The sequence below is a fragment of the Neocloeon triangulifer genome, unplaced genomic scaffold, assembly GCF_031216515.1.
Source record: "Neocloeon triangulifer isolate White Clay Creek 2 clone unplaced genomic scaffold, ASM3121651v1 ptg000012l, whole genome shotgun sequence".
Classification (NCBI taxonomy): domain Eukaryota; kingdom Metazoa; phylum Arthropoda; class Insecta; order Ephemeroptera; family Baetidae; genus Neocloeon; species Neocloeon triangulifer.
Genome location: NW_026775554.1, coordinates 8,675,511 through 8,700,488, shown reverse-complemented (window position 1 = coordinate 8,700,488; position 24,978 = coordinate 8,675,511). Strand labels below are relative to the sequence as shown.

Below are 24,978 nucleotides of genomic sequence, written 5' to 3'. Positions count from 1 at the left end.
GTAAGATATTTCTTTTAGTTGTACGATTCTATTAAACACTAATTTTAATATTGTTTAATTTTATAAATGATTGTATATTAAAAAATATCAATTTGTTGTAAATATGTTTCGAAAATTGATGTCCCTCTGAAATTTAAAAAAAATATATATCTGATGATTATTACAACTGATGGAGTTAAATTGAATATAATTTCATGGTGATTTGAATTTACAGTCGACTTTTCCTTGATGAGAGTTTTGTGAGTTGGTTTATTATCGTTTAAGAAAAAACATTATGTTCTGCATGTTTTGGCTGCGGGCTGCAGCCATAATCCATGAGCTGTGAAATTACAAAACCCATCGTGGAAAAGCCGACTTCAAATTCAAATCACCATGAATCAACCCTGGATCGTTAAATTGTACCACAAAATGACAAAATTGAATATTAATTATTCACTTGATAGTATTGTTGTTTATTCTACTCATGTCATACATGAAAAAAAAAATTAAATTGGAAAAATGAGCAGAAAGCCATTTCAGTAGTAGTAAAATGAATCAAAAGTCGAACATTTTCTGCATTTTGGCATTTTTTCTCAAATAAAAGGAGTTTCCCTGAGTTTCAAAGAATTTCTCGCAAAAACGGCTACACGTTGTTCTGGTCAAATTTCGGCACAATTTTGGCGACTCACTTCTTCTCACACAACGGCTCTGTATGATTTTGGCAAAGTTCAAGGCTCGGTCTGCGGCCTTTATTGATTCGCGGCCTTAACTTTTCTTTTTCATTCTCTCTCTCTCGCTCCTTTATTTCGCGCCGCAGATGACGAGATGTGAAATTGGATATTGGGAATAATTAAAAATATCTCGGCTGGCGAATCGCAGTTGTTGTTAATGGAGTGCGTTGATTACAAAATCGATTTCATCCTTCATCGGCTCCTCTCCCTTGCTCTCTGTTTATCTTTGGCGTGGCCTTGACTTGCGAAAATGAAAGGAAGAATTTTCAGTGCCAACTCAATTTGTGTTTTATATATTATCTCGATTTGGATGCAAATTTAATATTCTTCGCGATATCCACTTTGCCTCAAGTTTTCTTAATCCGCCGAGTGGCACACAGGGGGAATCGGGTGGACCTCATTGACCTTCTGCATTACCATTGCACACATATATCGATCGCGAGGAAATACCACTTCTGATCAATAATTTAAGCCACTCACCCTGAAATAGATTCGAATTCACGCGATGCCGTTGTTCGATAAGAAGAAGGGAGCAATGGTGGCAGAAAGACAAAGTACATTACGTCGTGTTTCACTGGTACTTGGAAAGACGATTTGCATAGTTTAACATGTTTATTCGAAATGGAAATGTTTAGAGTTTGCTTCCTTCCTCGCCTAAACGTGCGGATCTATGTATAAAAAGTTCCTGTTTAAAACAAACACCAATTCAAACATTTGAGCCTGAAATATATTCTAGTAGAAATATAAGTCCTAATTTATTTCTCTACTTTCAACTAGATACGCATGTTGAATTAATTTGCAACAAACGTTTGCTCACTAGCTCTGTTTAATCAATATAGTGAGATAGACTTAAAATTTTAACTTCTGCCTTAATGCCTTAAAATCATAAAAGCTCTTTATTCATGAAGCTTAATTTTGCAGAAAACACGGGAGTTGATATGTATAAAATGTTGTGGTAGTATTTCACGATCGAGGAGGGTTGATTCATAGTGATTTCAATGCAAAGTCGCCTTTTCCTCAATGGATTTTGCGAGCTGTTTATTGCTTAAGAAAAAACCGGTAAAAACAATATCCTGCTATGCTCAACATGTTTCGGATGCGGGCTGCAGCCATAATTTATGAGCTGTGAAATCATTTTGACACGAATTAGTATAAAATACAATAATTTAAAAATGTTTTTCATTTGAAGTAACAATTTTCAACACAAAATTTGACAAATTGATTTAAAATTGAAAAAAAAATATATATATAATTTTTTAAATAATTATTTTTTGGTTGGCTTTCCAGGAAAAATGAATATTTTTAAAACATCTGATTTCTGTACTAATTTTTGTCAAAATGATTTCACAGCTAATGAATTATAGCTGCAGCCCGCAGCCGAAACATTTAGAGCAGGATATTGTTTTTTCTTAAACAATAAATAACTCACAATACCCATCGGAAAAAGCTAATTTTAATTTAAAATCATGTATAAAATGTGTTTAAATAATAATAAATAAATAATTCAGAAAATTCAAACTAGATGAAATGCGTACTCTAGAAAGGTCAATACGTAGCTATAAGCAGAAAATTAGAGTCCTTTACATTCAAATTAGCACTCTATCAAGAAGAGAGATCCACTGAGAATGAATAAGTTTTAGCCACAAAACTTCCAAACCAGTAAGTTGAATTAAAAGAGACTCTTGGGCGCCTTCTTTTCCCTTGCTGGATCAATGCAAGTTAGATTGGAAACTTTTTCTCGACAGGCCGATGCATTAATTAGAATGCGGCTCGATCGATGAGTGGGGGCAGAGCAGATTTTTCCTTTTTCTCTCTCTCCTCTTGAATGATTTTATCTCTTCCCATTTAATTCTGCGCCGCCATTTTTCACCTGCCTAGCTGCGAACAGGCCAATTATATGCGAGTCGTGGGTTTTGAAAGGCACAAAAGGGCGGAAGGCGGCCAAAGCAAAGCATCTTGTTGCAAGTCGGTTTGCTCTCTTGAAAAGCACGGGGCGACAGGAAATAAAATTGCGCGCCAACAATGGGGCCCTATTTAACCCTTGCGGCCGCCTCCACTGCGGGCCTCGCGCAAAAGCTCCAATTGACAAAAGTAAGCAGCTCAGGCCGATCTGTTTCTAACACGCTCGTTATTTCCTTTCAAAAAGCGTTTTGTGATTCAAACCTTCTTTGTGGTTTTCAGGAAAATAATAATAGGCATATAAGCTTTCCGTTTCTGATACATTGAACAGAAAAATAACATTTTTATTTTAAATTTGTTAAAAAATTTATATGCCCAGTGAGTGAGCTATCTGACTTATACTTTCAAACGAGAAATTAAAATCATCCCTTGAAAGTTGCTTAATCATATATGATTAGTTTTCATATTTCATATTTTAAAATCAAATAATATAAAAATTTTGATTTGAATTGCATTAATACTTTTCTACAATAAAAATTTTGTGATTTAGCCCACATTTTTAAAAAGGAATTCTAATTTTTAATAAAATTAATTAACGGTATTTAAATTACTTGAAAAATGTCTCATTGCTAATTTTTAAAGTGAATTTAATAAAAATCTGATGCCACCATGTCCGCTAACTTGATTCTAAATTATGTTACTATGTTTTCAGCCAAAAACTTTTTCCATGAACCTAAAATTTTGCTTTCTGGGCAGGCCCCTGTTTGGCTGGGGTTCCGAGCCCATTAAAAGTCGGCCTGTTTTGCGGCTCACACGCAAGATAATAATAAAAACATTTATTATTGCATTACCATAAAGGCGGCAAGTCAGCGGCAACGCACATAACAATAAAGAATATGCATGCGCCTGCCCAGATTAGGCACCGCCGAAATCCCGCTCGTTTCGTTTTGCGACGGCTAATTTCGTCATTAAGCGTCGTCGTCTCGTCGCAAAGAGAGCGCCTGTTTTTTCCGCGCCTCTCTTCCCGTCCGACGCGTCTGTCCGCCAGGTTGCATAACCACTGCGGCTCGCCCTTCCGCTTTACGAGCGCACCCGCCGACCCGCGCACCATAAAGACCCGCACTTCTGATTCGCCTTTTATTGCTTCTTTTGTTGGTGCGCCCAGTTTTCGAATTTTATTTTTCTATTTAGGACCCACAAGGAAAGCAAGCGTGCCATTGTCCGATCGCCAATTTATATGGAGAACATTTTCCTCTATGATATTATGTGTTATATAAAGTTGGGTAAAAAAATATTTAAAAAAAGCGGCTTAATCTGCGACGGGCAAACCACATTTCGTTCAGTTTTAATCCGCTTTAAATATTTTTTTATATTTAAAAAGGTATTACATTAACTTTCATTTTGGCAAACTAAATTTGTTTCTTATCTTTCCTAATATTTAAAAAAGCACATTTTTCCCTGATCAACCCTGGATCAATCGAAGGAAAGTACTACTTAAAATAAACAAGGTGAAATTCATGAAAAATTTTGACCCTCTAAAACTTAATATTACGTTAAACAATTCCCAAAGGAAAAATAATATTGAAGATAATATCCCATTACAATAAAAATATTGCTCAACGATTGCACCTTCTGAGAATCATAAATAAATATACTATGTCCTCTTCTTTCACTTCTTGATCCTGAGAAGTGCGGTGTGGCAAAAGATGTGGAGATTCTGAAAACAATGTTATAAGAACGCAACATACCTTGGGGGAGGAGGAGGAGGTAAACCGATCGCAAGAGAAAACCTACAGCCAGCAATTTGAGAAGAGGGGCGTTATGGTCCAGATGACTTTTCTCCTTGCAGTCACAATTTTTGTGTACTCATTATTCGCGCGGGCAGTTCATTAAAATTTGCTCAAATTTGATCAATAAAGGAGCCCGAAGGGATCTCCACCTTAAAACTGACCATAGGGAATGAGAGACTTGCATATAATTATACTGAATAAAGAGGAAACTGAGGAATAATTCAAGGAAATCCTCTTCTTCCAATGAACATCAAGGCTCAGTTTAAGGACTAATCGTCTTAGAGCATACAAGGTCAGTCGACTACTATTGTATATGTATATGTTTTGTAAATTTCCACTTTGAACATTAATTTAAAGAAAAATACGAATATTGATAATGTTAAAGGGGACAAAACATAAAAATATCATCTGCTCTTTTTTTTACTGAAATTTTACTATTAAGAAATTAGTTTTATTAAATTTTTTCTTTAAAGCATTAAAAATCTTCGATTTGAAAACAAACAGCGTCTTGGCCAAAATTAATAATTCATAAAGTCTAACTTGGTCTGACTGAAAATTCTGGTTGATGCACTTACGAAAAATCAGTGCCACTCGACTAATGTTTGAGGAAAAGCGAGTGAATGTGAGGGATGGAAATAAACATGGGCTGCCTCTCTCGCTCGCTCGCGTGTGCTCTTTTGGCAGCTGCGAACCGAGAGGGTGTATGAGAGGTGAATCAAAATTGGTACATGTATCATCATCTGGCAGTTTGGAAAATGAAAAAGTAGCTGCGGCGCAGCCAACGATACGGGCAGGCCAAGCGCACAAAGCGAGATTTTAAGGGGGTGGCAGAGAGGCTGCGGCTCATAACAAAACCGACACGGCATTCTTTTTCACCACTCTTGACTCTGACACTGGGTTGTATGTGTGTGTTATTGTGATGCAAAGATATACAGAGGGCCGCAGGCGTTGTTATTGTCCCTCGCTGCGGCTCGGCACAACACGCGCAAACGTGCCTACTCAAATCGAAGCCGCCCTGCGGAATAACTTGGTCTGGCCAGCCGACGCACCCCAAAAGCTGCGCCCCCGCAGGGAACAACGGCGCAGTAATAGAGGGCACTTTCGGGCACGACTGTTGACGCTTTACTATTATTATTCTTGTCGTTTGTATGGAATAATTAAAACTTTGTAATTAACGCCGGGCCCTCCGCACACGGAATCGCAAATTTTAATATCAACGGAATTTACTTTTTCATTCCGCTCTCGCACAATAATTAACCTTTTCACAATTGTTATCACACTTCATTTCATTTTGATTAAAATGGTGGAATTCGATTTCTATACGAGAAATATAGTCAAAGATAAAGTGATTAAAAGTTCACTTGATTTTGCTTGTTTAAATTTTTAAAAAAAATTCACGATTCGAGATATTTTCATGGTTCAGATTTTCCTCGGTGGCTTTTTTAGTTGTTTATTGAAAAAAAAAACTGATATATTATGTGTATCAGTTTTTTCTATAAACAAAATCTTTTTGGTGAAAAAGGCGAATTTCAATTCAAATATCAGGAATTTCTTTTTATTTTATATCAAAATTTGATAATTTATATAATCGTTAAAAGAAAAATGTCAACGCTCTGATTTCTGTAAATTCTTATATTATAGTTGAATTTTGAATACTTTTAGAAAATTTTAACGGCTATTTTTGAAAATAAACAAATCACAAGCAGTTTGCAAATGACAAAAGAAAAAAATTTTGGACATTCGAGTATAATTATACTTATTATGCTATAACGTGAGGTTCTTCTTTTTATTATAATTTCCAGATTTAAAGCGGATAATTTTAAAAACTCAAAAATTGCCAGCCATTTCAAATTTCTTAATGATACTCTTTTGCAAAATCATAAAAACACCAATCTTCCTTTCATCAATGGGCCCTGGAATGACCTTCTGTACGCTCTGAAAACCTGCCCCGTGGATCAGTTTCCCACCCTCTGCAAGGAAAAATTTTTGATATGTAAGCGAGAAGCTAAAAAACTCAACAATTAGTCAACCGAGCGGCGGATGGGGTCTTTTTTTATCTTGGAAGTTTTAGCAACATTCTTGCTTTTGGTGGTGCCGTTTTGCACAACAATTCCTTTTTTTCAAATAAATTGTTTTCAGCAATCAAATGAAAACAATGTATTTGTAGCAATATGGTCAAATAAACAACAATAATATTAAATTTATATAAATACATATCTAACAAAACTCCCTGCGAGAAATACATTTTTAGATCAATTCGATTCCTTGGCTAATTTTGTATTTTTCCCAGGTTTAAGGTCGTTTATAAAACATTCACTTCAAAATATGAATAATTAATTGAGAAATGCTTAGAATTCTAAAGGGACGTCTTTTTCATTCGGTTTAAAAATTGAGTTCTGGTAGATGCAAAAGTACAAGGTTTTATCTCTGGGGCGCGTTTTCTTTCTGAGTGCCGTTCAAAGAGTAATCAATTTTGGCGGCAAAAGCAAGTCAAAATCTCATCTCTCTCGCCCGCTCTCCCGCCCGGTGCATTACACGCGGAAAAATCCACTTTATGCTCGCGGTTTTTTCGCCGGCACCAAATTTATAGCGGGCCCTTAAAAAAGTGTCAAGGATAAAAACCCAGCACCAGTTTCTGAATAAAGGAGGATGCACACGGAGATGAGAGCAAAAGGCGCGGCGAGAATAAATTCGACTTCATTTTTTCCTCTTTACGTGCCAGATAACAAATTTAGTTGTTGCTTTTTCTCTCCCCGAGCAGAGTAAAACACCCCTTAATGAAATGTATTTTTTATGAGTGCCGGCGTGTGTATATTGTAAAAACTCAAAAGCCTCCTTCGTGCAAAACCGCGTTGTTGCTTTTTTCAGCTTTTTCAGATTCACCCGAGGCGGCGGCGGCGACTAACAATCTTATCGTCGTTATTATTCAATTTGGTGTTTGTGTAAAAAAAAGCAGCGGCGGGAGGCGCGCGCGCTCAAGTGCCTTTGTTTGCCCTAATCAACCCAGTGCAGCAAGTAGGGCGGAAAAATTCACTCCTAGCCTTGCGACACACCCGCCGCCTCCATAATTGGCCTGCTCTATTGGCATTTTATTAATTGGCGCGTCCTTTCCGGGGCGGTGAACAAAATCGAATTGGAATAATAACTAGCCAGACATGGAAATTTTCACAACCACAGTGGGAAAAAACACTCTCCAGCACGCCATTTTTTGTAGATTGAAAGTGTGAATGAAAGTTGCGAAACGGTGCTATGACGATTGTTTTTTTTTACTCAAAACTGCTTTAAAGACTGAAATTAAATTGAGAGTTTTATGAATGGCAAAAAAATTTAAATACCAAATTTTGGAACAAGAATAGATTTAAAACTGACTTTATAATTAAAACACATTGTAAACCGTTCAGCCTTTTCATAATTATAAAATTTAAGTGTAAATTTAAAGTAAATTGGAGAAAGTTTACAATTTGCTTTTTTATCATTCATGTACAACTGCAACTTTTTTGATCTTTTGTTTATTTAATTTTTTAAAATCTCTACTTTTTATTTTTATAAACACAAAATGAAAATTTTTATTTCCCTTTTAAGATTATTACAGTGGGCCGAGGAGAAAGAAGATTGGATGAGGTTTGGTTGTTGGGAATTTCAAGGTTGCGGAAGGTGAGCGACTGAGGCCTATGAATGAATCTTGCCGGCATTCGCCTGGAATGTCTGATGGAAACCGCAGAAAACACCAGACTGCATAGCCGGAATTGTAGCCTTATTAAATTTAAAAGTGTCTTAATTAATTAAATTATTTTTTCAGTTTAAATAATATAAGATCCCAAGTTATGCAGTTAATTAAGCGGAATTCAATGAAACCCAGAAGAAACCGAATGGTTAATCAATTATCATAGAAATTTTGAATCCTCAAATTTCTCCTCCTATTACCTGTTATAATTAATTTCCAACACAAGGGCAGTAATTGCCACAGTGATAACTGAAAAAAGAGGCTTTAACAGACAAGCTTAAGCTCGTCAATTAAGCCAATTCGGCGAGAGAAACGGAAAACGAGCAAACTGAACAATTATACACACCTGGCGTCGGCAACGCGTCGAATCTTGGCCTAGCTGACCAGCCGGCGATGTCCTTTCTTGTGGTGGTCGTCGCTTCGGCACTTTCGGCCACGATTTTGGGCCAAAATCAGCATGCATAACGAAAACTACCATGCAGAGTGCATGATGAAACTCCAGCTGGTACTGGTCATATGGTCCGAATATGGCGCACTTTTCATTTGTTTTTCAAGAGAGGGGCGGCAACAGAAGTTGAAATTGGAGTGAAAGGACTGGGATTTTTTTATTGTTTTAGATTTTTGGCTCGTGGTGCTGTTTATTTTGTGATCCGATCAGCCGTTGTCGCGAAATAAGCATAAATACGCGCCCGCCTCTGCTTCTCTCGCTTGACTGCAGCAGCTCGATTCATTGAAATTTTTTTGAAGTATCAATATTTGGAGCGGAGTTATTACTTTTTTCATGAATTTGGTTTTATACTTTAATTCTTTAAATGTAACAAAAATTAAAAAATACAAACTTTTAGTGACTATATGCAGCAGTTTTGAAATATGCAGCTGCATCCGTTCTAATAATGACTATTTGGCCTTTTCGGCAGTTTTAGATGGCATTCGTCGGTTACTTCTTAATAATTTGGAAACCGCTGCGTAAATTTTGATAAAATTTCAATTTCAGGTCAAAATTAAATTCCAATTGATTGGCTGTCTCAGCAAATCTAAAAAACTTTTTTCAGTATAAAATAATGATAGTTTGAGTTGGATCATTCCGTACGTATTATGCAAAATTGACGTCAAGCCTATGGAAGAAAACTGAATATTTAATTAGCTACATTTTTTCCACCGAATAAATTATATCATATCTTCTTATAAATATCTACTGCTTGCATAAATCAGCAGTGGAATTTTGAGGAATTCTAAATAAAAATAAATCGAAATCAGGAAGAAACAGTTAAAATATGATGAGCTATGCCATGCCAGTAAATACGTTTATCGCTTTTATCCATACTGAAGCTTGGTTTTAGATCGAAGATTTAAAATCATCTTGAGAAGAATTCAAGCCACTGCAAAGACTTTATTCCCTCAAGAAATGCTCTCATAAAATTCTAAAACACGATTTCTCTCTCGGAGCGAAATCCTGATCTTGGCAGCACTCAAGACTGTTGCTTCTTTTTGCCGATCGCCTCCTACGAAAGAGTGTGTGTTTAGTGCCTGGAGTGCATTTTTTTTTTTTTTTTATAAGCTGCCAATGCGAATCACCGTCGTCTCTGCTGGCAAATTGGATTTGGTGCTGCTGATTTTGTAGCCAAACAAAGCGAGCATCACAAAGTAAATGCAAAAAAGCCGGGCGAAATGTGCAAAGGTCGCTCTCGCCTGCACGGTGCGCTGATTCAAACAAGGTTATTCCATTATCAAGTACGAAAAAGACGATAATAAACGGGTTGCTGCTCCCTGCGTTTGGTACAGGACGATGCGTGCAAACAGCGAGAGAGGCACACAAATAATTGAATCACAAATTCTGTAGCTTTTTCGTGCTGGCAACGGCGCTTGGCATCGTGTGCTTTGTAATTTTATTAGAATCCCATTATTATGATACACCAGCAGCAGCATCCAGCCCGCGCGCGCGTGTGTGGCGAAATTCGACCCTCGCTTGCTCGCCAGCCACCCCAACATCAATCCCGCCGCCACTCGCCCACCCACGTCCAAAAATTACACACATACGCGTTTTCGCCAAATGTTTGCACTCTTGTATCTAAAAGTACAAATTTCATTCGCTTTTTTACTCTGCTCGTCTCTCATGCCAGCGACTAAATTGGTAATTTTGTAACTCGATCGCGCTAGTCATGCGAAACTTGTTAATTCGTGGCGGTCACCAAATTACTTTTTCGCAATATTTTGCAACAAAAAAACTTATTCCGTTCGAAACGGTTTGGTTATTTTGATTTTACTCATTCGGGAAAATTGTTATCATAAAGAAAAAATCGCAAAAATAATTTCGATACAAACAAATGTTTTGATTTATTCCTCACTAATTTCGAAATAAGTTTATTAAATTCCAAAGATTCTCAAAGGTTCTTACAAAAATAGCAAAAAATAAACTATCAACTTCCATTTTTAACAAGCTAATTTTCTAGATAATCAATTATTTTTCACTTTATTTGTTTTTACAAAATTAGATGTAAATAGAAACTAGACAGGGTTGCGTTGCTGAATAAGTTGATATTATTTATAGAAATTATTTAAATAACTACAATCATTTAACCCAATTTAACCTGTGGTTTCTTATACCAATATTTAATAATTATGCGCAATAATAAAAATTTTTGGTGAAAAATTTCAAGTGGGCCAAAAGCAGTTCAAAATGGAAGGAAAAAATTTAAAATGAAAGCTAAGAATATAAATATTATATAATATTTATTCAATACAGAGGAATAACATGATTCCATCTATAACATATCATTTTATTCGAATTACTTTATCAACTTCAAAATAATTTGCTTATTTTTTATTGTCAGAAATTTTTAATAAACAAAGATCGGTTTTGAACGATATCAAATAAGGGTTTCAAATTTTTTAAACTACTTATTTTTTTTAATACTACAATTTGTTAAGTCTAAAAATGGCAAAAATTCAAAGAAAAAAATAATTCCAATTTGTTTATTTAATAAAGAACAATTGAATCAGCTTCATTCCTTATCATTGAGTTTAAAATTTTGAGAAATAATTTTCTTCTACCATTATAGTGTAGTTTTCAAACACATTTTTACAATTCTCTTGGCATCATTTTGCACTTCTTTCACTTTTTCGCCCAACAGCTCGGAACAAGATCGTCGCGTTGATTCATCTTGGAGCATTTGGGAATTGTCTGTGCGTCTCACTTGTGCGATATGAACACTTTTTGCTGGTCGGCCGAAATATGGCATACGCGCCCGCGTGACAGAGTTTGGTCCCCGGGGCGGGAAAAGTAGTAGTGGCCTGCAAAATAATCTGCTTTGCCGCTAATACAAATCTGAATCCACCGGGGACTGCAACAAAAACCAGCCGTCCATGCTTTTCCATAATGCGATTAAATACACGTTTTGTTTCGCGAGAGACGGATGAGAGCAAAGCGGAAATCAAATTATGCTTCTGAGCCGCTGCGCGAGCAATAAAATATTCACAAACTAGAAGAGCGAGATACTTACTTAGGCTGCTGCAGGAATTAAATCCGCGCTGTTCCTTATGAGCGCAATCTTATTTCCAGCAGCGCGTAATACAATTGCGGAGAGCAGCCGGAAACTTGGATAATTTAATGCCAAAGCAATTGTTCTCGCACACAAACGCACCAAAACGTCGCGAGCACAATGAGCATTAGAAGCCAATTCTCCCGTCTACTGAACGAAAGAACACTTCAACCAACAAAAGCTCCATTGTTTTTATTTTCATCCAAACCACCAGAATTATCTCTTTATAAAGTATTTTTGGAAGTTTTAAACTTAAGATAATATAAAGCAACAGTAAAATTGGTTCAAATTAGGCTCCTGATATCAATGATTGTGTGAAAGAATAACGAATTGCCTAGTAAGTATGTCTTAAGAAATTCTAGGATATTTCATATTCCCCCTCAAATAATTTTTAAAAATAAAATTTCTCGTAAAATCACCATTGGATTGGCTCTTTGAATTATTATAACTATAGTTTATTTTGCTCAAATTTTTACAATAAAATTTTTTAAATTCAATTATTTAAAAACAACTTGTTTTAAAGAAATAGAAATTGTTGGACTAACCAGCACAAACACTAGCAAGAATTTGGCTAAAACGTTTTAAATCAAATTCATAATTGCTCTTTTTGACGTTTCTTTAGGCTGCAAATGAAAAAAAAAACATTACAACTATAAACTTCTTTTTAATTCTGCTGATTTTTTTTTATAAAAAAGAGACTGAATTTCACTGCTGTGTGGGGAGGTTATTTGTCAACATCGCGCAGATCTGACAAGTGTCCTGTTGGCGGCGGAGAGAGTGAAGCTTGTTTTGCGCTCGGCCACTCCAGCACGCGCACCTATGCCCCACGTGCACGACTAGTTAGGGCCGCTAACAACCCCTTTTTATTAGTGTCATCCTAATTACACTCACTGGCGAGCGCGCACGATGCAACAACCACTTGACGAACTTGGCCCCACTCGCTTGCAACAACTTCAAACGTATTTTTCTTTTGTTCAAAACTTTCCCAATTTGCATAATATGGGCTCAACAAAATCGGTTTTTTTCAGAGCTAATGTGAGATTGAGTATGAATGAAGTGGATATTATACCGTCAACATAGTCTGAAGTCTGAACTAACAATAATAAGGAAGATAAGTTAGAACCAATGGAAATGCTATATGTTTGGAGAAAAAATTTATCGCTTTACTTTTGATTTATCGGGTTAATTATTTTAAATTTTATTGTCAGATATTTTTTTGTGACTTTAAACTGCACATCAATTGAATTTTCGCAGAAGAGAGCTTTAAAAGGAAAAGTCCGATTTCTAAATCGGATTTTCTCACCATTTTCAATAATCTGGTGGAATAAAATGTCTTTTTTTTTGCTCAAATTTTATAATTTATTTAAATTCACCTTTAATTTGTAAATATTGAGGACCTCAAATTTAAATTTCTTCCACTGTTGAATAAAATTTGCTCTGAATAATTCCTCTTTTTCATGGTATTTTTCCATTTTTCCTTATGTAATTTTCCCACTTTCGGCCACCCATGTGTTTCTGTGTGTTCTCGGAAAGCTTTGCGGCCCCCGCAGGTGCAACACGCGCGTCGGATCCTCGCAGCTCTCCCTAAATTATAATTTGTCGTGTGCGGACAGAGCGGCAAATCCCCTGGAGACGATCGCGAAAAATCAAGCAGCTCCTTTTCTTTCCTCTTTTGCTCCAGGCAACTCCCAGGACCTTTTATTCTTTCCTCGCCAGAGGTGTTTGTGTTTTGAGTTAAGACTTATATAAAGACTCGTCGGCGTTTTTGTTCCACCTGTGTCTGTAAATAAATGGGATTTGGTGCGACCGCAGCTACTCGGGGGTCGAATCGACCCTGTTTGCTGTTAATTCACCGAAATAATGAATGACTCTCTCTGCTGGCTGCACTACTTTCCTTTCCACTCGTTGCTTTCCATGCAGGGCACGTCTCTCTGGGGAGGATCGGCCAATTCAACCTTATCATAAACACGCCCTGTTGCAGCGGCCAGGCTAATATTTTCGGCATCCCTTGTCGACAAGAACGCCGGTCTATCTTAATAAAAATCAGGAAATGGAAGAACACAGCGCCCAAGGCAAATCTCGTTTGCGTCAAACTGATCAGAAAGTAAAATTCTCACGAGTAAATTTTACATAGATACAGAAGATTGTATACTAAAAAGGTTTCCTCGCACTAAAATTTGACTGAGCAGAAAATAATATTCAGGAAACTTTGAGCCTAATTAGAGAAAATCTATATTAAATATAAAAATGCCAAAGTTTTCATCTGGAGCGGAATGACTCTACTTAAAATAAAAACTGGTAGCCATCAAACCGAGCTAATGAAAACATATTTTTCAAAATTTTAAATCAGAAACAAATTGGAAATTTTAATCATATTATGACCATATAGGAAAAAATTATTTGCGACAAAAGTGAACAAAAAGTTGCAAGTTTTAATAAAAAATAAAGTTGATTTAATTCTTTTTTACTAATAATTAAAAGATTTAATTTAAAACGCTAAAAAAACTGGATTGAAAAAAAAATTCAATTTATTTTCATTGAAATTTTTTAATAATTTTTTTCTTATAAACAGAAAAACTTTGAAGTGAAAAGATGCAAATCCTCTTCAAAAAAATATTGGATAAATGGATTAAATTTAGTTTTTGTCTAAATTTAAAGGATATTTTTTAATAAAGGGTTGATGAGCGAAATTTAATTACATTCTCATCCAAGCCCTTATTGAAGCATACATTATTTTTTCTTCATTTAATTTCTCAAATTATAGTTTGTAATCGTTTAGGGCTTGATTGACGTTATTGCGTGTTGCATCAGATGTCAAGATGCAGTTTTGATCACGTTCTCATATGGCAAACATAAATTTAATTCTGTAGATCATCAAATCAAGGTTGACTGCAGTTCATTATACCGTCAATTTAAAACGTTTTTAGATAAGCGGATGCCGCTCCTCAAACGGCGACAATTAAGTGCTTGATAAGATTTCTATTAAGAGGTGCTTATTCTCACGCACACGCTTATCGCAAAAAAATCGGCTATTAATGTCAATCATTGCTTTTTCTGATTCCAATCAAAGAGTTGAATAAAAAATTCAAACTGGGGATATGTGGAGCTTAGTTTATTTTTTAAATTAAAATTAAATAATTGTAATAAATTTGTTTTATTATTAAAACTTTTTACTGACTTGGATAAATTTCATTGATATAAAAATTATCATACAAAAGAATAGAACTGATTCGAAGGAGAGACTCAAACTGCTTCTCCATTGAGCAGCTTCTTGTCGAACAAGAACTCAGCCAAGCTTGCGTGGCCGTGGTTTTTCTGCATCTTTCCCAGGGTGTACAGTTTTCCGGCCAGGTCGCGTTGGCCTCGGTACTGCTCCGTGAGAAAATCGGCGGTCAGGTAGTCAACGAGCTGAATGTTTCAAAATTAGTACTAACACGTGCAAATCAAGTCAAAAGTTGTATACGTGGTAGTCGTTCTTGATCTCATCTCTTCCTGCACCTTCGCAAAAGACGATGAGGTCCCTGATGTTGGCAGTGACCTTGGCTTCAACTTCAAGTGCGTCTCTCAGAGCGCTTGTGCCACTTGCCCAAGCTTCTTTTTCCACGGTCTGCACGTGTAAAACAATCGAGAGCAAATTAAAACGCTTTTCAGTCACTCATTCAATCAAAAGCGCTTTTTTCCAGCACACGTCAGCCCTTTTTTTGAACGGGCACAGAAGACAATTGCCCAATTAAAGAAAATTATTTTTTTTGCTACAAATGAATTTGAAAAATCTTTAGTTGTGGTACAAATTTACAAAATTCCATAAAAAAACACTCAATTTTTACACAGTCATAATACATAATATTACATTTAGATTTATTCATAAAGACCAAAAATAAAATTATAAGTCAAATAATTTAATCGTATTGAATGCAGAAGCTTTTCTTTAGCTCCTTAGATCCTCGGATTGTTTCAAGGACTCCCTATTGGCTAAATAAAATCTTTTTTTAACAATGGTGGTTAATATAATTATTCAATCGTCTTCTTACGGTTAATGGTCATCAAAAAAATTGACTTCTTATTGTTGTAAGAACTTGATTTGACTATGCCAATAAAGCGACCATACAGTGCACAGGTATTCAAATACAATTTAAAATAAAATGATTTCCTTGAAATTTTGGATAAAATAGTTTTTTGCAAATATAGAAATTCTAAAATAAATATTTTAAAAAAATGCAAAGCATTTTCCAAAGAAGTCTCATAAAAAATTATTGATTGTAATCAAACTTAGAAAATAAGTGGTAAGGATGGAAATTTTGAGAAATTTTCTGTCTGAAAAAACAACAACTAAAATCCACGTAATTTTTTTTTAAACTTACAAGTTTTCCAACGATGTCCTTATCTTTATCCAGAATCAAATCGCCTCTCATAGACAGGTAGGAGAGCAGCTTGATGGCGTGTTCGCGCTCCTCGCTGGCCGCCTCAAAGAACAACTTCGCAAATCCTGGTCTGTTGACCGTGTCCTTGGAGAAGTGGGCGCCCTGGAAACCACACAACGCTCTCCAACCAACTCCTCCACTACGGAAAGAAACCTACCATCGCCAGGTACTGCATCGCCGCCTTAAGTTCGCGATGGACTTGCGCCTTCACCTGCCTCACGCATTTTCTCTCCATCGTATTCCATTTCTCTTTAAAGTTGTATGTTACATTTAGCTCCGGGCTTGAACCTGACATTGAGTATATGCTTAAAATTTATTGATTTCTTAAAAAATAATAAAACTGGAATAATAATTGAGAGTGAATAATATATTAGTGAGATTATTTTTGAATTAGTTTTATGATCTTTGTGTTTGCCAGCAGTTGTCAAATTTTGGCAAAGCTTTCACTTTTGAGGTAGAAATAAGGGCACACATGCAAAATGGCCCAGTCAGTCAGTTTGTGAGTGTGCGGGTGCGATGCGCTGTCAAGTTTTCTCTCCAAAAACCGCACACCCGGCGTAAAAGGTGCAATCGATACAGGCGCGTGTATTACAAAACTTTTGCAGCTAAATCGTTTTTTTTTTTGCGCACGAGCAAAAATATAAATGTATTAAATGGTTTATGCGGCAAAACCAAAAGTAACTCTCGCAGCTCACCCGTCTCACCAAAAATTTTTACTCAAACAAAACCTACAATAAAATGTACCTCCTGACCTTTGAACAAATGCAAAATCTAATCGAGTAAAGTTAAATTAAATAATTATAATCAAATATTAAAATGATAATAGTGAAAAATTTCTTATTTAAATAATAAGTTCCAGGTTTAATTTTTTTTCATTATACAATATAAATAAAAAGTTATTTCCAGCTATCAAAGCTTGCATCATGTAATAAATTCATTAGGCAGTTTTGATGCAACATGTTTTTGAGATACCATCATGATTTTTATAAAATCTCTGGAATGGCTAATAATTTGTCCCACTTCACCTGGGATTATAATTATATCAGTAAGCAACAAAATCGGATCTTTACTTTTCGCGAGTAATAACATTGAAATATAAAGTTAACAAAGGGGAATATGACAATTTTGGCATTTGTGGAGCGCGCTAGAATTTTTGAAATTCAAACAATTTTTGCAGAATTGCTCTACAACCTGTACTGTCTTATAATTTCTCAAATATTTAGTTTTCCTGTTTTATGAAAAATAAATAGTTTTCTCATATGCTAGCAATTAATTAGATTCCTTTTTTCATGTTTTCTCTTTTGCTAGATTTTACAATAGAGCTAATGGTTATCATTAAGTAGAATCTAAGTTTCTACTAAAGCACTTAATTGATTGATGCGTCGCGTGACCTTTGAGCCAGACGCGTGTATGTATTTGCGCGGCTGCAGCTGCACAAATAAAAAGTGTGACTAACTGCAGAAGATGTAGAAAATAGTTGAAGTGATGACTGCGACTTTCATGCAACATGTGTGCAACTTTGTGACAAATCTATACTCTCAGAAAAGTAAAAGAAAAAACATTATTCTATATAAAGCTTGGATTAATTTTTAAATTATTATCTTTGCAAATGAGTGGATTTATGTAAAGGGGTTGGGCTGGATTGAAAAAAAAAATTAAAAAATCTCATTTTACTCACATAGGGGTTTGGTCACCTCGGGTGTTTGGGCGATGACGACGGCCACCAGTGCCAAGACGGTGGCCAAAGAGGCGAGCAGAACCTTCATAACTGGAGTTTCCTGCCTGCGCGTTGGTGTGACAACAATAGGAAAATCTGAGTGGGCACTGGTCGCGGCGGTAGTGAATCAAATGTTTAATCACGAGATAATGGTTACTAACCGAGAGCGGCCGCGCCGTATCGCACACTGCACCACGACCTCGGCTCAAGATGCGACAGCGCGCACCACTTGAGACTGCACGACAAATTTGTTTTTCCACCAAGATATGTGTTTGCACAGAGAATTTCACAATCCGCCTTCCAGAAATAAAATGAATCATCCACCAAGGGCAGCAAGGACGTACGTCAGGAAAAGCACCCCCTATAAATTAAATTGTAGAAAAAAAATTGAATGAAGTTCTTTTCTGCATAGATTTTAATTAATTTTGTATTTAAACCAAAAAAAATGCATTATGAGTATAAGCTATAAATTTATAAATTGAGTACCTGAAATTTTTCAAAATAAAATGTGATTAAAAATGATTTTAAATGGTTTGTGGGGCGACGCACGTTCTCGCTGTTGCGGCGTTTGTCGGCGGCGGGCGATTGCGACAGCACTTGAGCGAGCGAGATTATCACATGACAATTGGCCTCAGTCAGAAGAAGAGGTTCAACAGCGGCGGATGCCCAAAGCGAGCCAAATGAAATCTCTAATGGTAATTGCGTGCCTTCTGGCAGCGGCCGCTGCCGCCGCCGACGACGGGGCCACCATCACCTTAGCCACCAAATTGCAGGCCCCCGCGGGCCAGTGCTACAGGGGAGTCGAGAAAAAATGTGACGGTAATTTTCATGATGCGAAATTTTAATTTTTCCTTATTTTCTCAACTAAAAAACTGATATAATTTTTTTTAAATTATTATTTGGTATTTTTGAGGGCCTTTGAAATAATAATCACAGGTCTCAAAACGTCAAACGCCCTTTGTCAAATTAAGTAAAAACTATGAAAAATGTTGGTTGCAAAAAAATCGATCAAAAATATTTATATTTTATAGCTTCAATTAGCCGATAAAACGTCACTTAATCTTCCCCCACGGACAACTTAATAGGCAGTCTTTACAATAATTATCTTTTATACTTTTGGCACATATTTATTATGTGTCAACTCAGCCAACTGCTTTTATTTATTGAAGTTTTTCATAAAATATTCTTTAGAATTATCGCTTTTTTTAATTGATTAATTTTTATTAACGACCTTCATTACAATTTAAAAAAAAAAGGAAAATCGCCACCTGAGCTGCAATGCAACTCGTTATTTGGCGGATTTGAGGAGCACAAGGAAAAGATGGCCGATTTCATCAAGACGAATGTGCAGCGCAACTTCCAGTACTTGATGTTCTCTACGCACTTCAGCAACTACGAGGCGAACAGGGCCGGTTTGGAAAAACTTTACCGGGGCCTGTCCGACGAGGCGTGGAACGACGCCATTGAGCTGATCAAATACTCGGCCAAGCGCGGCTCACACATCTCCGTTAACGCCACAGTCAACGACGTCGACATTAGCAAGGTTTCACAATTGAAATTTCAATTCCGTTTTTTTCAATATTAATCTATATTAATTTCTGTTTTGTCTCAGGATACTTTCACCAAACACGAGGTCGGCAGTTTGGCCACGGTGCTCGATCTACATAAGTCCCTAGCCGTAGAGGCGCACAACCTCCACAAACATTTTTCAGACTCTGATGAAACTAAAAAACAGTACGATCCAGATGTAAGTCAAGCGAGAGAGGTTTCATCATCTCCAGCGTTATTGATCCTTTTACGGAATAATTTCAGGTTTCCTCTTTCCTGGAGAACAACTTCTTGAGCAAACACACAGAAACGGTGCGCACCCTGTCAGGTCACACGAACGACTTGATAAATATGTTGCACGAGACTGCTGATGGTAGCCTCGCCCTTTTCTTGTTCGACGAGTATCTCCAGAAATTGTAATGATTTTTATATTTTTGATGAACTGTTGTTCAAAAATCTTATCTCGCTGAAGGAGTTCTCTAAATAAAACTTTTTATCTTTAAACTGAAAGCGACTCTGATCTCCTTTTATTTGCTGCCATCTTGCAGCACAAAACCTGGGATGGCTTTCACTAAAGCCTCAACCTGATCAAAATAAAATGAACTCTGAAAAATTTTAAATTAAAGTTGTATTACCTGCATCAACGGTTTGTGCGGCATGTCCTGAAGGCTGAAAACATGGACTTGGCCACTGCGATCTCCTACCAGAACATTCTGTTGGAAGTATTTTATTATTATTTTTTTTGCAATTATTTTATTGAAAAATAAAATTCTGACCATTCCGTCGGGGCTGAAGATCAGACTGGTGAGCATGGTGCCAACGTCGATTTTGGTCACTGGCTCATAGGTTTTCCGCGCCAAGTCCCAAATGGAGAGAAATTTGCCACTGGCGCACGCCAAAATAGTCGAGTAGGCAGGAGACCACTCGGCACCGATCACGGCGTCAACATCGATGCCCTAAAAGAGCAGAAGCAGTAGAGAAGACGTGTTCTTCATTATTCAATTCAAGGGGGGGGGGGATGTAAAAAAATTTAGAGTGTGCATAATTATTTTTCCTTTTCTTTTTTCAAAAATACTATACTATTTTGCGGATTATTATTAGGGATTATATTAAATGCTACTTTTAAGTAATGGCATTTTTTTTTAAATATCAGTTTTTCTGGGAAATTTTAAAGAAGATTTAAAAAAAGAAATATATGGAAAACTAAACTTCCAGAAGATCGTGACTTCGTTTATAGGATTTTGATATGTCTCTGTAAAATCAGAACGACTTAATCAATTTTAAATATATGATTTTGACAAAAATTTAAACTGTTATTAATATAATTATAGTCTGTAAGGTTTCTCTAGCAAAAATTATCTTTTTCCTCGGAGAAACTGAGAGAAACGTTGAAGTTCGTTCAAAATTAATATTTTTCAAATAAAAATTAACATATCCCCTCTAATGAAGTTTAGCATTTACATATATACATTTGAATTATATAAAATATTTAAAAGAGGTTTCGCTCCATTTCATTCAAAATTTAACGTGTGTTTTGAATTTTAGAACGATGCTCGGGCCGCGCTTTTAACGTAGAGAGCTCTTTTCAGAGGACAAATGCGACATCATTTATTTATTTCTATTATATTTTATTTAAGTGGCGTGCATATGGAGTCGTAAATACGCACGGCGGACACGGTGAGCGATAGAATCGGGGCGTTTTTGGAGGAAGGCGCCCACAGGAGCACTTTTCCGTCGGCGGCGGCTGTCAACGCGAGTTGCCGGCAGAACGGCGAGACCTGCACCTTATAGATGGGGCCCAGATGAGCCCTTACGGCGCGCTGAATCTGCAACTCCATCTCCACCTATTTCCATGCGCAAATTACAAAATGCTGGCTGGTGCACACGTCGCCCTCTCGCCCAGGGAGACGGACACACACGTTATTTGTCTGACACACACCACTCTGCACGCGCTAATAACCTGGCAAACTTTGCCTCATATTTCCCCCTTGGCGTACAGCACGAGTTTTATTCACTCTCGCACACACATACAAGGGATTCTCGATAAAACTATGACGGGGGGACTGACCTGCTTTTTGCGACAGATTGTGTGTGTGAATTAATTGCACGTTCGTGGAATGACATTTCAGCTTTTCTCCCCGACCCTCAAAATTTGATAAGGGACACAAAATCTCTTTTTAAGCATGAATGGAACCATCTAGCATTTTTTCCAAATTATATATTACTGAGCATAATTGTGTTTTCTTGTATATGTACTTAATTCCAAAGGGCAGATTATTGTTCCTTTTGAACTTTAACCAATTAAGTAAAAGTTAGTCACAATGACGAAGCGCTATCTGGGTTCATTTTAGCATTTGAGAAAATTAAAAACTCTTCAGCTTTTCACAGCTGATTTTGGAATATAAATGATTAATTTCAAGTGAAAAAAATAATACGAATTTTTTGAAAAAAACAAAATGACACATTTTGAATTTTGAATTAAAGAAGTTTTTCTGGTTATTTTAAGTCAGGAATTTTTTTGCTATTTTGAGATGGTTCAATCCAGCTAGTGTAATTAAATCTCATATAGGGTTTTAGGAAATTTCAAAATCTAAGTTTTAACTCGACCTCAAGGAGAACGCCTTCTTTGGTGGCCAAGTAAATCATGGGTTGCTCTCCTTCTGAAATGGAAAAGTCGGTAATCGAGTAGAATTGATGGATGGGGAGTTGCGAAGAGGCCGCGTCAACCTGTTCCGCGAAACTGCTGATTTGTATTCGGGTGTGCAGCCGTCCTTTAAGGAAAAAGCGTTTCAAACCCTCTTTGATAAAAAATACAATTTGTTGAGAGAGGAAACCTAATCGGGCGAAATTCAGCGTCCAAATCAACAGTTGGCCGTCGTCGCCGGCCGACGCGATTGCCTCTGCGCCGTTCGTCCAACGGACGCTTCGCAGGACCCACACGGGGCCCATGTGCCCCCCATCTTCCAAGCTGCAAAAGCAATATTTCTTTTTATACAATCAGTCAAATCTCATTTTAATAGGCACCTCGTCTGTGCAAGAACTCGTTTCTCTACGAAAGACACGTCGAGTAAAACAATTTGGCCGTTTTCGAGGGCCACCAGCAGCAGCCGCGAGTTGAGCGAAAAGGCGAGCGCGGTGACGGAGTGCGCAAAACGGTAGCTCCGCTCCGGCTGCGTTGGGTTTTTTGTCATCCAGCAACACACCAGACCACCTTGCTTTTCCTCGCTCGCCAGAAACTGACCATAACCCACGGCCAAAATATTCTATAAATTGCAAATTTTTAAAGTAGATAATTAGAAATTTTAATTAAAAAATTTAGATTACGTTGGATTTAATGTTATTTTCTTATTTTTTCTGCTTAAAAAATTAATTTTTAAATAATTAAAAAAATAACAAATTAAATACGACTTGATTTGAAAAAAAGAACATTTCAAGTCTCTCGCACTCCCTTAAGCGCGGATCTTTTTATGGCTCATATATACGACTTGTTTATATTTTTGTAAAATTGTTATGTTTGCAGCGATTTTTATAAAATTGTTATTTTAAAATTTAACAATAAGCTAGCACTTAAATCTGCACTGAAACTAAATTTACTTGAATGTTTAAGGTCAAATTGTTGAGATACCTACTGATTATATTATTCCAACTTGATTGGCGTAAAATGAAATTATGTTGGGGAACTTTTCAACAATTTTAATCAAGCCTTTTGTTAGATAAAAATTATTTAAAGGAAATTCCAATAAGAACTAGCAATTTTAATATTCATAAAATTTAGTTCTCATTGTCAGTAGAAACCAAATCAGTGTATAAGGCAGAAGGTTGTCTTAATGAATTAATAAAATTTTTCTTCTTTCATGGTTTCCTTGGAAATGTACATCTCAAATCACAATTTCTAATGAATAAAAAAATTCCATAATAATTAATCGGACCATTTTTTACAGCAGAAGCCACTCAATATTTTCAAGAAAACATACAAAATATATATATATTTTTTTAATAACTTTTTGAATAAAAATTTAGTTTAGATTGTATTTTATATTAATTATTTACTGAGTTTGTTGTGTTCCACGCCATGCACATGACCGCTTTATTCTTTGTGCTTGCGTTGCAATAAGTCCACAAAGGGCAAAGTTCGTACTGGAAGCGCGAGTGCGTTTTTACACCATCTGCAAATGAGATGCAAGTCAGAGTCGATTCATTCCAGCAAGTTTGTAATGAGAAATACCTATTTTTGTGGGCCGGCCGAAGTACATGGCCTGCTGATTTTTGCAGAGGTTGGACGCAAGGAAGCGCTCAATCACCATGGCCGCGTTGCAGAGGAGCGGCGCCGCTTTTTGCTGCCAGCCGTCGTCCGTCGCCGCCGACCGCCTCTGCTCGCGCCACTCCAGCGAGATGAATTTCGGATTCAACTCGTCCGCTCGGCTGTCGACACCTTTTTGCGTGCCCGGAATAGATCAATGCGAGATCAAATCGAAAGCCAAAGGGTTTTTATAAAGTACCTTGATCGAGAGACGAGTCGTACAGGCTCCAAATCGTCGCCTCGCATTCCACATCCTGTTCTCCGCATCAAAATACTTAAATTTTGCTTTCACCGAAAAGTTGTGCATGCTTTGTGTTTTATTATCAGAATCAATCAGAATAATAATAATGCAATTAAAAAAATTTTAATGTACTAAATAATTAAAACAATACAAAATTGGAGTAAAAAATGTAAACCAAAAGTCCTTTATTAATTTAGTTTTGTGTGGAAAGAAAAAAGATTAATTCATTGAAATCCCTCAAATTGGGGGTTAATATTTAAAATTTCGTTAAAAACTTGTTGATGTTAATAATTTCAAGTAAAAAAAGTTGTGAATAGTATCTCAAAGTCAGATGTGTTCAAATTGTTGCACTCTCCACAATTTTTTTAATTAATTCTTGTGCAAACTCTGCTCCTTCTCTGTTATCTCCGTATACCGTTTCAAGTGTTTTCATACTTAACATACCTGAGATAAAATCGGAGTCGTCAGGGTCGCCTTGTGCTGCTTGAGCAGGTTCATGGTCTGCGTTTTGGCGTCCACTAGTTTGTTCCTGCCACTCTCCTATTTAATTTTTTTTATATTTGCATTTTGTTGATTTTTAAAGTTTTAATACCGCGGCAGGCTCCAATTCAATATTTGCATCAGGCACTAAGAGGTCCTTAGGCGCGGCCGTGCTTTGAATTTCCAGCAGCTTGAGAGTCTCCAATTCGTGCAGACCAATTTTCTCCTCTAATTTCTGCCCGATTATTTCTCCCGCGGGTGTTTCCGCCGCCGCCGCATCACACACATTTCCATCAAGGGCGTGATTTTTCTGAAACGATTATTGCTTTTCACCTCTCTCTGCCTTCATTCTCTCTTTCTCAATTCCATTCCGTGGTGCATAAAAAATATACCCTTAAAATCTCCTGCAGGCGCAAAGAGTCGGCTTCGGAAAGTCGGTGACCGTCTGATTTCTCGATGGAGCTCTTTGCGGAAAAGCAGCAGCTCTTCTTTGCGGATAAAAATTGGTCGCGATCGCTCGGTTTCTAAACTTTCCAGACGTGCATAAGTGCTTGAATGGGAAATTATTACGAAAAAAATCTCTTGCCTGCAGGTCGCGTTCTATAAAAG

General features: G+C 36.7%; 4 protein-coding genes across 5 annotated transcripts in view; 1 reads left to right on the top strand and 3 right to left on the bottom strand.

Annotated features, from left to right (window-relative positions):
• LOC132198045 (uncharacterized) overlaps positions 1 to 8,610 on the bottom strand; it is a 101,282-nt gene extending 92,672 nt beyond the window's left edge. Inside the window, exon 1 of the mRNA XM_059621775.1 lies at positions 8,470 to 8,610. The gene's annotated coding sequence lies outside the window, so the exon portion shown is untranslated. The remainder of the gene's footprint in view (positions 1 to 8,469) is intronic.
• Positions 8,611 to 14,800: 6,190 nt separating this feature from the next.
• Positions 14,801 to 18,414, bottom strand: LOC132197284 (ferritin heavy chain). 2 transcript variants are annotated; one of them, XM_059620477.1, is made up of 7 exons: positions 18,287 to 18,414; positions 17,962 to 18,161; positions 17,762 to 17,907; positions 16,241 to 16,371; positions 16,024 to 16,185; positions 15,126 to 15,269; positions 14,801 to 15,070 (listed from the first exon to the last, which is right to left on the bottom strand). In XM_059620477.1, the coding sequence occupies exons 3-7, from the start codon at positions 17,847 to 17,849 to the stop codon at positions 14,906 to 14,908; spliced, it is 690 nt and encodes a 229-aa protein (XP_059476460.1). In that variant the 5' UTR covers positions 17,850 to 17,907; positions 17,962 to 18,161; positions 18,287 to 18,414; the 3' UTR covers positions 14,801 to 14,905. The 2 variants fall into 2 exon arrangements, with proteins under 2 accessions (XP_059476460.1, XP_059476461.1); XM_059620478.1 differs by lacking the exons at positions 17,962 to 18,161; positions 18,287 to 18,414 and having other exon boundaries at positions 17,762 to 17,955.
• Positions 18,414 to 19,858, top strand: LOC132197283 (uncharacterized). The gene is made up of 4 exons (XM_059620476.1): positions 18,414 to 18,619; positions 19,057 to 19,343; positions 19,413 to 19,547; positions 19,613 to 19,858. The coding sequence occupies exons 1-4, from the start codon at positions 18,463 to 18,465 to the stop codon at positions 19,766 to 19,768; spliced, it is 735 nt and encodes a 244-aa protein (XP_059476459.1). The 5' UTR covers positions 18,414 to 18,462; the 3' UTR covers positions 19,769 to 19,858.
• LOC132198446 (dynein axonemal intermediate chain 4-like) lies at positions 19,173 to 24,893 on the bottom strand (the record flags this gene model as incomplete). Its single annotated transcript, XM_059622512.1, has 13 exons — positions 19,173 to 19,932; positions 19,984 to 20,061; positions 20,125 to 20,304; positions 21,016 to 21,192; positions 21,956 to 22,119; positions 22,183 to 22,316; positions 22,373 to 22,611; positions 23,399 to 23,514; positions 23,574 to 23,780; positions 23,848 to 23,902; positions 24,334 to 24,429; positions 24,482 to 24,679; positions 24,762 to 24,893. Coding segments are annotated over 13 exons (1,833 nt in total), but the record flags the coding sequence as incomplete, so codon positions are not given.
• Positions 24,894 to 24,978: the final 85 nt, after the last annotated feature.

Excerpts from the sequence above, each read along its gene's own strand:
- LOC132197284 (XM_059620477.1), bottom strand. The coding sequence starts at position 17,849 with ATGAAGGTTCTGCTCGCCTCTTTGGCCACCGTCTTGGCACTGGTGGCC. Across the intron at positions 16,186-16,240 it reads CGATGCAGTACCTGGCGATG|GGCGCCCACTTCTCCAAGGA; the intron begins GTAGGTTTCTTT and ends TGTGGTTTCCAG. Across the intron at positions 15,071-15,125 it reads AGATCAAGAACGACTACCAC|CTCGTTGACTACCTGACCGC; the intron begins GTATACAACTTT and ends TGAAACATTCAG.
- LOC132197283 (XM_059620476.1), top strand. The coding sequence starts at position 18,463 with ATGCCCAAAGCGAGCCAAATGAAATCTCTAATGGTAATTGCGTGCCTT. Across the intron at positions 19,344-19,412 it reads ACGACGTCGACATTAGCAAG|GATACTTTCACCAAACACGA; the intron begins GTTTCACAATTG and ends GTTTTGTCTCAG. Across the intron at positions 19,548-19,612 it reads AAAAACAGTACGATCCAGAT|GTTTCCTCTTTCCTGGAGAA; the intron begins GTAAGTCAAGCG and ends GAATAATTTCAG.